Source organism: Microcaecilia unicolor, chromosome 6 (genome assembly GCF_901765095.1).
Source record: "Microcaecilia unicolor chromosome 6, aMicUni1.1, whole genome shotgun sequence".
Lineage (NCBI taxonomy): Eukaryota > Metazoa > Chordata > Amphibia > Gymnophiona > Siphonopidae > Microcaecilia > Microcaecilia unicolor.
Window position 1 is genome coordinate 168175218 of NC_044036.1, and position 13415 is coordinate 168188632.

Consider the following 13415-nt stretch of genomic DNA (forward strand, 5'->3'; position numbering starts at 1 on the left):
TTCCATTTAATTTCAATATATTCCATCATCTTTATAACACCAGGCTTCCCAAGGCAGAGTACAACAGTTAAGATGAACCCATCAGGAAGCAGGATATCCTCAATGAAATTTGGCCATATATTACTGTAATGTATAGAACAGTGTAGAAAAAGGAGCACAAAATGCAGCCTTTACTAGTGCTGTTTCCACCAGCTACAAATAAATTAAAAAACTGTTGAGTAAAAAAACAAAACAAAACCTTTTGTTCTTCAACTTTTAAGGCACTGGCCTGAAAAAGGGGGCGGGGTGGGAGAAGGGGGCGGAAGAGAGAAAGGAGATGCTGGACGGGGGCACCAACTGCTAGTTTGCAGGGGGCGCCAGAGACACTAGCACCGGCCCTGCCCCTAATACTCACTGGGTGCTGTCACTTGTGCAGTTAGTGTGGATTCATTTACCGTCTTCTCAAGATAAGGCATTAAGGAAAAGGGACTTGATATACCGCCTTTCTGAGGTTTTTGCAACTACATTCAAAGCGGTTTACATATATTCTGGTACTTATTTTGTACCAGGGGCAATGGAGGGTTAAGTGACTTGCCCAGAGTCACAAGGAGCATTAAGAGCATCCATGCTAACAAATCAGGCACTCAGCTCTGGCTTTATAATTCTAACACACAAGAGTCCCAGCTTGGATGGTCAGGAGACCTATGACATTGGATGCTGTGTAAAGTGGTGTAGACACATCCATGGGATACACTGAAGGACAATGTGTGCTCAAAGTGACAGCCTGGAAAGCAGTGACAGGGTGCTTAGATGACAACATCTGTGAGGCAATAGGTGATTGCAGATAATGAAGGCAGGAGTTTGATAGTAGGAATGTTGCAAGTTATGGAATTGTTATATTTATTTATTTAGATTTTGCTCCCACCTTTTTCAGTAGTAGCTCAAGGTGAGTTACCTTCAGATACTCTGGATATTTCTCTGTCCCAGGAGGGCTCACAATCTAAGTTTGTACCTGAGGCAATGGAGGGTTAAGTGACTTGCCCAAGATCACAAGGAGCAGCAGCGGGATTTGAACCGGCCACCTCTGGATTGCAAGACCATGCTCTAACCACTCCTCCACTCCACTCTACATTAGTAGTCCATAATAAAATCTTGGTACCCCAAGATTCTTGCTGTAGAATTTGCATTCAGCATGCTGCATCTAGTGACCCAATTATTTATATCATTTATAACTCACCTATTAACTACCTATACTAGGAACAAAAACCCCACATACATAATAAATTACATAAAAAAACATTATAAATCATATATGAAACCTAAAACTAAAAAAGTACCCTTTGTATAGCCCCCCCTTTATGTTCCCGGCTACGGCCTTAATAAATTTCAATTTCTATTGGAAACTGGCTCCTGTGTGTTAGTAGAATAAGAAAGCCGGAGCCGAGTGCGTGCCGAGTGTCTGATTTGTTAGCGTGGATGCTCTTAATGCCTCCTCTTGAGGAGACGCTAAATGCATCCACACTAATTGTATGAGTGACAGCACCCAGTGAGAATCAGGCACTAAGGGGGTGTGTGTCCCAATGTTCCTTTCCCTCAGGTATACGTTAACATGCGGCCATACCTTTCTTTCATCAAATTTCAACTTAACCAACTTAGTTAACACTTAACTTTCAATTATTAACTGTCAAGGTGCTGTGTACCCGGCCCTGACTGACATCACATACTGCCCCCTAGCTGCGACTAGGGTTGGACAGGGTGGGTGGGTAGGAAAACGCTGCCCTGCCCTATCCTTTCAAATACTAATTTCCCACTTCCTCTATTCTCTAACCTTTCCCCCCTCCCCCTTGCTCCTCCTTTCATCGTGTCTCCTTGCTTTTCTTTTATCCCTTTCCTCTCCCTTTTCCTCCTGCTCTTCTTATCCCTCTTCATTTCTTTATCAATCACCCTCTTCCCCTTGCCTCCCCCTCTCTTTAACCAATCACCCTCTTCCCCTTGCCACCCTCCTCTTTAACCCTTCGTTGGCCTTCAGCCCGTTTGTGGTCGGTCCCCACCTAGAACGGTTGCCTTGTTCTTTGTAAGCAGTCTTTCAAAAGAGCCCCCATGTACTCTATCTGATAAAGGTTTTATTGTATACTAGTATGACTAAGAAACCTTCCTGTTTAGTAGGCTCTAGCATAGGACATTCTACTTATTGTGTGAGGCTGAAAAATCCCCCATATATTACTTAGATTTCCATTATCTTTCATTCATGTCATGTCAGTTGGTTGGTTTCTTCTGGTCAGTGGTCAGGCATTCAAGGAAAGACACGAGAAATGGAAAATGTGCTAAATTTAGATTTGGTTTGATTTGTGGTTTATGTTAACTTCATCAAACAAAAAGTCAATGTTATTTTGTGGCATGGTTCTATTTCCCATACTAGGCTGCCACTGGTAGCCAACATACATCATAAGTTAAACATCAAGCGAAAACACAGTTCATTCACCACAACACGACAACCTCCTGAGTCACGGACTGAGATCCCACGGAAACACTCTACATAGTTAAAACACTTAGAGAAGCAGGTTTTGGGATCCTTACCTCAATAATATAATCTTTTCCATCCTTGCCATGCACAGCTTTCACTGCACAGATGTCCAAGCCCCCAAAAATTTCAGAACAGGTATCCACCCAAAGCTTGTACCTGCATGCAAACAGATAAGACCTCAGGTGTGAATTTCAAACTGGGTCCTTCAGAAGCAATGTTATCTGGCTTTATGTATGCTATAAACCACTTTGGTCACTTTATTCTGAAAACTAGTATAGAAATTAATTAGATAAATTTCCTTATGTTTGGCAATTTAAACAGGAAAATGTATCCCTATAAGTGGCCTTTTTTTCTTTTTAAAAAAAAGCACTTATTTATTTATTGCATTTGTATCCCACATTTTCCCACCTATTTGCAGGCTCAATGTGGCTTACAATGCTCCGTTGTGGCTTTCGCCATTCCAGAGTAGAAGATAACAATTGGTGTTGCATAGAGATCATGGATGGCATAATAGAATTAAGTAAATAGATATAGGAAGAAACAGTTCAGCATTTAAGGTAAAGTGATGATTTGTTACATTTACAGTTCTTGACCGTTTTGGTATGCCTTGTTGAAGAGATGGGTCTTCAGAGATTTACGAAAATTGATTAGTTCGTAAATTGTTTTTAAGTTAAACGGTAATGCGTTCCACAGCTGCGTACATATGGAAGGAAAGCTGGATGCATGTGTTTGTATTTTAGACCTTTACAGCTAGGGAAGTGAAGATTAAGGAATGTGTGGGATGATCTTTTAGCATTCCTAGGTGGCAAGTCGACTAGGTCTAGCATGTAGGTTGGGGCTTCTCCATGAATGATTTTGTGAACTAGAGTACATACCTTGAACGCGATACATTCTTTAAGTGGAAGCCAGTGTAACCTTTCTCTTAAGGGTTTTGCACTTTCGTATTTTGTTTTTGCAGTGTTCTGAGCTGTTTGAAGTTTCTTAATAATTTATTCTTTACAACCGCCATAAAGTGCATTGCAATAATCTAGGTGACTTAACCAGACTTATCTGGTCTGGGCTGCTACACAATGAGAAAAATGGGGTCTGTGACTATGAGAAACTGAAGAGCGAACTTTGTCCTAGCCAGGTACACTGCTGAGAGATGCTGTGTATCATGTCCATTTCATAAGGACTGCATATCAAAAGTTTTGGTTTATTCTTTCCTCTGGTTTGTTGGGGTCTGTCTCTTAGTTCTGAAATCCTCCATCTTGCTTTCCATAAATCACCTGCTGAACTGAGATGCAGACCTCTGTGGCTATCAATGTAGCTGCATCACAAAACTGGCAAAACATCGTGTCTGTCTCCACAAGAGTTGATTTTGGATTGCAGTCAAATTATACAGCTGGAAATGTGCTGAATGTATGAAAGGGGGACTTGAAGTTCACTTTTCATGTCCCAAAACCAATAAATAATGTTTTATTTCTATTAAAATAACAAATCAGGTGTATTGAAAGAAAACTTGAGAAAATGGACGTCTCTCGGGATCTTCACTAAAAGTAAAACATTTGCAAAGCTCTTGAATGTGTTTTTTTTTTTTAAAAACATTAAACAGCAAGGGTGTGTCTGACTGGAAGTAGTTTTGAGTTTTCCTTCAAGTTCACTTAAAAAACAACATGAATGGGAAATGATATGTTTTTTTTCAGTTAGAACGGCTTCCCTTGACTGGACTGGTTCTCTTTAACATTTTTTGTAAATGGTATTGCTGAAGGGCTGTCTGGTAAGGTTTGCCTCTTTGCAAATTATACTAAAATCTTCAATAGGGTATTCACCGTTGTTGGTGTGGAGAACATGAGGAGGGACCTATCAGAGCTTGTAGAATGGTCCAGAATTTGGCAGATATGATTTAATGATAAAAAAATGAAAAAATGCAGAATCATGCATTTGGGCTACAAAAACCTAGGAGAGGTACAGTTTAGGAGGTGAAGTACTTTTATGCACGGAAGAGGAGTGGGAGTGATCATATGAGATGCTCTCAAGGTGGACAAGCAGGTAGTAAAGGTGACGGCAAGAGCCAGAAGGATACTTGGGTGCATAGGGAAAGGAATGGCCAGCAGGAAAAAGGAGGTGATAATGCCTCTGTATAAATCACTGGTGAGACCTCGTTTAGGGTACTGTGTTCAAAGCTGGAGACTGCACATTCAGAAAGATATAATGAGTATGGGGTCGGTCCAGAGGGTGGCTACAAAAATAGTTAGTGGTCTTTGTCATAAAAGATATGGGAACAGACTTAAAGATCTCAATGCATGCTTTGGAGGAAAGGCAGAAGAGGGGAGATATGAGTGGAGGAGTGGCCTAGTGGTTAGGGTGGTGGACTTTGGTCCTGGAGAACTGAGGAACTGAGTTTGATTCCCACTTCAGGCACAGGCAGCTCCTTGTGGCTCTGGGCAAATCACTTAACCCTCCATTGCCCCAGGTACAAATAAGTACCTGTATACAATATGTAAGCCGCATTGAGCCTGCCATGAGTGGTAAAGCACGGGGTACAAATGTAACAAAAATAAATGATAGAGACATTTAAATACCTCTGTGGCATAAATGCACAGGAAGAGAGATCCTCTCAATTAAAAGGACGCTCTGGAATGAAGGGGACAGACTCAGGAGTAACCTGAGGAAATACTTTGTCATGGAAAGGGTGGTGAATGCATGGAATGGCCTCCTGGTGGAAGTGGTGCAGACGAAGACCGTATCTTGGGACAAGTACATAGGATCTCTAAGGACATGGTATGGATGGGCAGACTGGTTGGTCCATATGGTCTTTTTCTGCCTTCATTTTTCTATTTTTATGTTTCTAAAATGAACAAATGGTTCTCTTGATACAATGCATCCTAAATTTCATGCTGTGCCATTTTAAACAGTGGTCAGGAAATACAAGTAGTTTTGCAGGTGCTTCTGTGTTTTGATAAACAACAAGACACTATAGATTATTTTTTAATCTACTTATTGTGTTAGATGTTTGGCATCAGAGGGCCACAAGATGATGAGCGTTTCTGGCAAGTGGAATAGATGAGTGTTAACACTGTTACAAGTTATCACTCAGCCAACTGACAAAATCAAGTTGTGCTGCCAGCTGGTAATGTGAACCTGCCCTATCAAGGGATTGGCAAGGGAGGGGCACACTAAGGAAAGAATATGGTCAGGCCTGGGGAGACAGGAAAGACTGGTGTCATTACTATGATGGGCTCTGTTTGCCAAAGAGTGGTTTTGAGACAGTCTAGAAAGAGACTTTCCTCCAGTCCATGGAACCAGTCAAAGTGCCAGTCCCACCTGGTCAATATGTCAAGGCTTAGTGCAGGGGGGGTTGAACAGTAAGAGAGAGAGAAAAAAAAAACCCCAAAACAAGACCACCCATCTTGATCTCATGGTAGTCTTCAAAGTAGCTTGCAGGCTTCCTAACCAGAAGTCTCCTAGAACTCCAACTTCTTTTGACCTCCAAACTGCCCTACCCCCAGGCTCAGCAGTCAACTACCTCTGTCTCCTACTTTATACATCTTCCACTGCTACTAAAATAGGTTTTAAAGTTGCTAACCTTGTCCATAAATCTGGACGCTAATACACTTGCCATTTCTCCCTAAACGGGAAGAAACATGGACAGATCTTCAAATCTCAGCTCGTGCACACCGCATTTTGGTGGGAAATGCAAAACCACCCTCTACTGTGCCTCCTATGGTTTCAAAGTGAACTTTGGTGGGGTCTGAAGCTTTACAGGTGCCTTTCACTATTCTTCTATGGACTCCTCTGGACTGACTTACCTGTCTGACATTGCGATTTGCTCCAGCATTGCTGAGCCAGTGTTGGTCTTCCAGTTTCCAGAGATGGAAGTTCTCCTAACAGAAAGAAAATGAAGAGTTTATGTTAGAGACACATCTTGCAAACACTATTTACCTATATGTATCTTGTTTTAAGCACCATTCAGGCTGGGATTATATAACATATTTCCACCAGCTTTTTACCCAGTTATTAATTTCCAGTCAAAGGCTATATAAAGCATTTTGAACACGTTTATTTTTTCCTACTTTCAAAAAGAATTGCTAATGCAAATCACCAAAATAATAAAATAAGCCGCATTACTTGTAAGGTTGGTGTTGATAACTGGGGACATTAACTCTGCTTTCATCCCTCCGAAATAGTTGATTACAGAATACATCAGTAACCTTATACAGTAGCACTTCATAGCTCAGAGACCATAAGTTCACAGTGTAATGTTCATTTAAATATATGTTTTTTCTAGGTCCAGATACTGAGACTCTAATGATGTCTTGTTGGATACAATGGAGAACAGATGTGTATGATAGAAAGAATTAAAAACTGGCGAGCACTTACAGAAAAAAAGTTGGACAGGAAGAACAAATACCCTTATTTGGTTTTAAAAATGAAAATAATTGATTACATTTCCCTCCTCCTCAAAAATAATTATATTGAAATAATAGATAGTAGCTGAGACTAAAGCAGAGCAGACACCTGAATGCCCGGTTCACTCAAAGTGTGAAGTGCAAGCTTCAGAAATAATTAACCAAGACAAACCAGAGACAGAAGCAAGCCACAAATGAGAATGGCCACCAAAATTCAACCTGTCTTCATGCTGCAGGCAGGAGCAGTAATAGAACTTATAAGGAATGGAACAGTTGTAATAGAAGACTCATTGTTGACCTTAGACTTATCCATCAATGAAATTAGTTAACAAAAAACAAAATAGAACAATCTGGAAGCCATATATCATTCCAGAATCAAAACTAAAAAATGACTAGACCGCAATGAAGATCATGGCGACAGGGAAAAGAGAAGTACTATTCATTAAATATGATTAATTTGAGAATCTGAACTATGTCATATAGTGGAAACTTGGCTACCAAACATGCTAAGCCTTCCACAGGAAGAAGAACTGCAAAAGGTAGACAAAGCATACCGCATGAGAATTCTGAATGATGGCAATAGCAGACCATTCTCAGTCAAAGTAAGAATCATGCTTCATTAATGATTTGCTAATTGGGATTAGCAACCAATTATTGGCTATAATTGGTGTTAATTGGCACTAATTAGCACTTATCTTTCTTACTGGTTGGGGGGAGTTGAAGGGATAATAATATTATTATGGTTATGTGAAATATGATTGACATCTGGTTATGCCTGGGGATGGGGCTGGATGGGATAAAATCACCCGCAGGACTGAAGGCAAAGTCTTTGGTAGCTCAAACTCCCACCAGAACCTGAGAAGACAAGGAGTGACCTGACCTGGCATAAGAAACAGGGGCTACTGAGGAGATGAGAATGAAATGTAAGGATTCCGGGAGAAGGATAGACACCCCCCCCCCCTCGAGAGTGAAGCAGGAGAGCAACCTGCTGGAGTGGAGGTGGGTGAAGAGAACCACACCTCAATAGGTTGGCGGACAATGGAGGACCAGTATGTGGATGAGTCTGGCAGTTAGGGAAAAGCCCCACAGGACATACTTGTTTTTGTGATAAAGAAGAAAGTAGTCCTGGGTTGTTTGCCAGGCAGGACGGGACAGAGTCCACTAGGTGAAGAACATTAGGATGGAGAAGGAGGATTAAGAGATCTTCACATTGCTGATTAGATGTTTTCCCCCACGCTTCATTCCTGTTAGTAAAGTTGAACTGTTTTTATAAAAACCCAGTGTGTGAGTGAAATTCTCGGAGCTGGACTAACTGAGTAACTGAACAGAGTTGGCAAACCCCTCCCAAGCCCCAGCTCCGGCCTACGCCCAGCTCGTAAAACCTATGACATTTTTGTAGATCCTGGTCCAGATGCCTACCCTAAAGAGCTTAGCAGACATTGAGAAGTGTTTGAGCAGAACCAGTGTTATATTTGGAATACATTACCTGTATTAGTTGTGCCTAACAGAGCAGTGAAATGAGAACCATGGAAGACAGTTCAAATCCCACTGCAGCTCCTTGAGATTGTGGGCAAGTCACTTAATCCTCTGTTGCCTCTCATGTACAATCTTAGAGTGTAAGCTCTCCAGGGACATGGAAATATATACTATACCTCAATGAAACTCACCTTCAGCTATTGCTGAGAAAAGACGTGATCTAAATCCAAACCCAAAATCCAGTACCAGGCATAATGTGAGTAATACAAAGCCCTACAAATGTCACGCAGGACCTATAGAGTAATTCTATCATACCATAATAAAATTAACTTCCAGGAAAATAAAATGGTACCTTTTTATTGGACTAAATACTTTTTTTGATTAGCTTTCAGAGGCTGAAACCTTTCCTCAAGTCAAGACAGTATAAATATACTCTATATCTCCCTCCTCCCTTCTATCCAGCATCTCTCCTCTCTTCCCCTTCCATCCAGCATCTCCTCTCTGTCTCTCTCTATCTTGGTTTACTTTCCATTATCGAATAGGCTCCACATACAGTGGGGGAAATAAGTATTTGATCCCTTGCTGATTTTGTAAGTTTGCCCACTGACAAAGACATGAGCAGCCCATAATTGAAGGGTAGGTTATTGGTAACAGTGAGAGATAGCACATCACAAATTAAATCCGGAAAATCACATTGTGGAAAGTATATGAATTTATTTGCATTCTGCAGAGGGAAATAAGTATTTGATCCCTCTGGCAAACAAGACCTAATACTTGGTGGCAAAACCCTTGTTGGCAAGCACAGCGGTCAGACGTCTTCTGTAGTTGATGATGAGGTTTGCACACATGTCAGGAGGAATTTTGGTCCACTCCTCTTTGCAGATCATCTCTAAATCATTAAGAGTTCTGGGCTGTCGCTTGGCAACTCGCAGCTTCAGCTCCCTCCATAAGTTTTCAATGGGATTAAGGTCTGGTGACTGGCTAGGCCACTCCATGACCCTAATGTGCTTCTTCCTGAGCCACTCCTTTGTTGCCTTGGCTGTATGTTTTGGGTCATTGTCGTGCTGGAAGACCCAGCCACGACCCATTTTTAAGGCCCTGGCGGAGGGAAGGAGGTTGTCACTCAGAATTGTACGGTACATGGCCCCATCCATTCTCCCATTGATGCGGTGAAGTAGTCCTGTGCCCTTAGCAGAGAAACACCCCCAAAACATAACATTTCCACCTCCATGCTTGACAGTGGGGACGGTGTTCTTTGGGTCATAGGCAGCATTTCTCTTCCTCCAAACACGGCGAGTTGAGTTCATGCCAAAGAGCTCAATTTTTGTCTCATCTGACCACAGCACCTTCTCCCAATCACTCTCGGCATCATCCAGGTGTTCACTGGCAAACTTCAGACGGGCCGTCACATGTGCCTTCCGGAGCAGGGGGACCTTGCGGGCACTGCAGGATTGCAATCCGTTATGTCGTAATGTGTTACCAATGGTTTTCGTGGTGACAGTGGTCCCAGCTGCCTTGAGATCATTGACAAGTTCCCCCCTTGTAGTTGTAGGCTGATTTCTAACCTTCCTCATGATCAAGGATACCCCACGAGGTGAGATTTTGCGTGGAGCCCCAGATCTTTGTCGATTGACAGTCATTTTGTACTTCTTCCATTTTCTTACTATGGCACCAACAGTTGTCTCCTTCTCGCCCAGCGTCTTACTGATGGTTTTGTAGCCCATTCCAGCCTTGTGCAGGTGTATGATCTTGTCCCTGACATCCTTAGACAGCTCCTTGCTCTTGGCCATTTTGTAGAGGTTAGAGTCTGACTGATTCACTGAGTCTGTGGACAGGTGTCTTTCATACAGGTGACCATTGCTGACAGCTGTCTGTCATGCAGGTAACGAGTTGATTTGGAGCATCTACCTGGTCTGTAGGGGCCAGATCTCTTACTGGTTGGTGGGGGATCAAATACTTATTTCCCTCTGCAGAATGCAAATAAATTCATATACTTTCCACAATGTGATTTTCCGGATTTAATTTGTGATGTGCTATCTCTCACTGTTACCAATAACCTACCCTTCAATTATGGGCTGCTCATGTCTTTGTCAGTGGGCAAACTTACAAAATCAGCAAGGGATCAAATACTTATTTCCCCCACTGTATGTACCCCCTGAGTGCCTAAATATAGGTTCACTTTTCTAGCATTGCCCTCTAATAGATCAAACTGTTTTGTAATTACTATACTGGTGTTAATAAATTGCTGCTTTACTTTGGAGTTGGTCCCACATATTGTGTTTGATATTTACAATGTGGGACTATAGAAAGGGAGTATAGTCTTAATCTGCCAAAATTAAAATGAGTTAAAAGCAAACTGGCAAAAACATTGAATAGAGATATCTTTATGAGGATATCAAATGTTTGAAGCTGCAAACTTTTGAGGCAATTACTGCTTGAGGAAGGGACCTCAGAGGTCCCACAGGTTGAATCTCAAAATGCTCTTTAGTTTAATAAATATATCATCTCTAGCAAAAAGTCATTTTTGGTTTTTTTTTCTATTAGTTCATCTCAAAATATGGGATAAAAAAACCATACAGTTTCTAGGCATTAGAAACTCATTGTGGAGTGGAGGAGTGGCCTAGTGGTTAAAGTACCAGTCTTGATAGGTGCCCGGTTCAACTCCCACTGCTGCTCCTTGTGATCTTGGGCAAATCACTTAACCCTTTATTGCCTCACGTACAAACTTAGGTTGTGAGCCAGGGACAGGGAAAATGGAAAATATCCAGTGTACCTGAATGTAACTCACCTTGCGCTACTACTGAAAAAGGTGTGAGCAAAATCCAAATAAACAAATAAATGTGAAAAAAGCAGTCTACTTTAAGACAGAATTGGGGGAGGGGGACTCTGAGAATGAGGTTCCAGTTTCTACTACTGTAAAGGTTGTGATGGACCTTGAATCTTGTGCCTGCCTGGACTGGAGTCTGGGGCCTCAGGCAGGTTCTGTACAGAGCAGCAGGTTTAGCTAGAAGACTTCCTGTATGAAGTTCACTGGCTGAGGCAGGGATCCCAGCCTTTAAGAATTACAAAAGAACATGTTTTCAGCAACAACAGCTGGGAAACAAGTGAAAATAGGCTATTTAAATAGCCTATACTGTGAAACCTGTAAGCTTCCAAAGTGCTCTGTGTACATTCTGAAGATTGAGAGAAGGCTCTATGTGCTACTGATACCAAAGATGGTGGACATACTTCTCAGACTCCAATCTGACAGTTATTCATAGACCCATCTTGAACCTGAGACTGCCAGCAGAAAAGTGCTCGCAGAGACTGAGTATGTGGAAAGGCCTCTGAGCCCCTCCGAAGGGACACCACCTTGTAAGTGGTGGAGGGGCTTCCGTGTTTCAATGACTGTAGGGTTACCCATATCAGATAGGCCTCTGAGGAGAAACCAGACAAAGAGTGTCCCAACCTGGAGGATCCAAGATGGCGTTGAGGGAGGACGTACGCTAGTTGAGTTCCCGTTTTACACCAGAATGCCTGAAGAAGAGGGCGCACTCCCCAGAGAATGGGGAAGAGAAAAGGCAAAGCCGTGGTGCTGTCCTCCTCGAACACGGCTGGGGTTCCCACCACTTCTCAGTCTATTTTGGAGAGATTCGGGGTCATAACGTCGGGGATATCGGTTCTTGCTTCGGGGAACAGCAAGGCTTTATTGCTGAATCTCAGTGGAGGGAGTGACTTTGAGTCCCCCTGTTGGCACGACCCCTCCAAGACCTGGAAATAGTAATGCTTCGCTATGGAGGTCAATAATGGAAACGCCTGAAGTGGGTTAGGATTTTCATGTGACCCGAGGAGGTCCTGGCCCAGCATCGAGTCGGATAATAAACCAACTGGGGGATTGGAGAGTGAGCTCTTCCCCCCGAAGATATCTGGAGCGGTTTCTGTGGAGAAATTGGACTTGGTGAAGCCAATAATGTCATAATGGACGTACTAAAGGAACTGCAGCAGAATGTGAATAACTCTCTTCTTCAGATGTTTAAAATTTTTCACTATGTGAGATGGCTTCTCTATGAAAATCAGATAATTTGGTAATGAAGAATAGTTATCATTCTTGTATAAATTGGAATTTCTGGAGAACCAATTAAGGGAAAATAACTTGAGAATGATAAATTTACCTATAATATCCTATATATCAGCTACTGAATTCTTTGAAGAAATATTTCTCTGATACTTTGCTAATACCTTCTGATAGCCACCTTTTGGTGACTAAAATTAGAGTTATTATTAGTGACTTTCGTCTTTGATTTAGATAGGAACAATGTTTTGAAATTGTATTTCCGATACATGGTTGATAGTTTTTTGGGTTCAAAGATGCATATATTTCCTGACACATCAAGGGAATCGCAGACTGGGAGGTGTGAGGTCTTGGCTTTTGAGCCAGGAATCATTGCCCTAGGTGGGACCTTCCTAGCGCGATTCCCTTATAAGTGTTTTATTTCCTTATTACTTATTTGTTTGAACCTAAGAAATTATAAGAGTTTGTGGAAACAGATGAAGAATCCTCTGTAGCAACTTCCTTCAGTTACCACTATACCGGCTGCAATAACCGATTAACCTTCCTCCCTCAGAAAATGTGAAGTGTAAGATTAACCATTTTGAGTTTTTCTTATTTTCTTTGATTGTTTTCCTGATCTTGGATCTTCCAATTGTGGGCAATTATGTAAACATATGTTGTTGAGAGAAAATGTCTTCCTTTTTATATTAATTTCTGTATTTCCTTACATTTATGTGATAAATGTGAATGTAATTAAGTAAAATGATAAATAAATAAAATAAAAAAAAGAAAAGGCCTCTGAGCTTGTTAGTGAGTTTCCTTAACGCCTGTGGCATGCTGATGTTGGTCCAGAGTGCTAAACTCCACCCATGAGATCACTGATTTCATCTGTTAAAAGGGAAAGGTTTCTAGGTGGAACCTGCCTAAGGGACACATCAGAAGGGTATGCCCCTTAGTATGCCACTTGGGACAGTCTTGGAACATTTAACGTAATTTAATTTGACATAGTATTTAT

General features: G+C 41.7%; 1 protein-coding gene across 1 annotated transcript in view; it reads right to left on the reverse strand.

The window, feature by feature from the left end:
• The window catches only part of SYN2 (synapsin II), a 519321-nt gene that overhangs the window by 90970 nt on the left and 414936 nt on the right, over nt 1–13415 (reverse strand). Inside the window, exons 8-9 of the mRNA XM_030205570.1 lie at nt 6295–6369; nt 2557–2659 (exon numbers count right to left, since the gene is read on the reverse strand). Coding sequence (XP_030061430.1) covers nt 2557–2659; nt 6295–6369 — 178 coding nt within the window. The remainder of the gene's footprint in view (nt 1–2556; nt 2660–6294; nt 6370–13415) is intronic.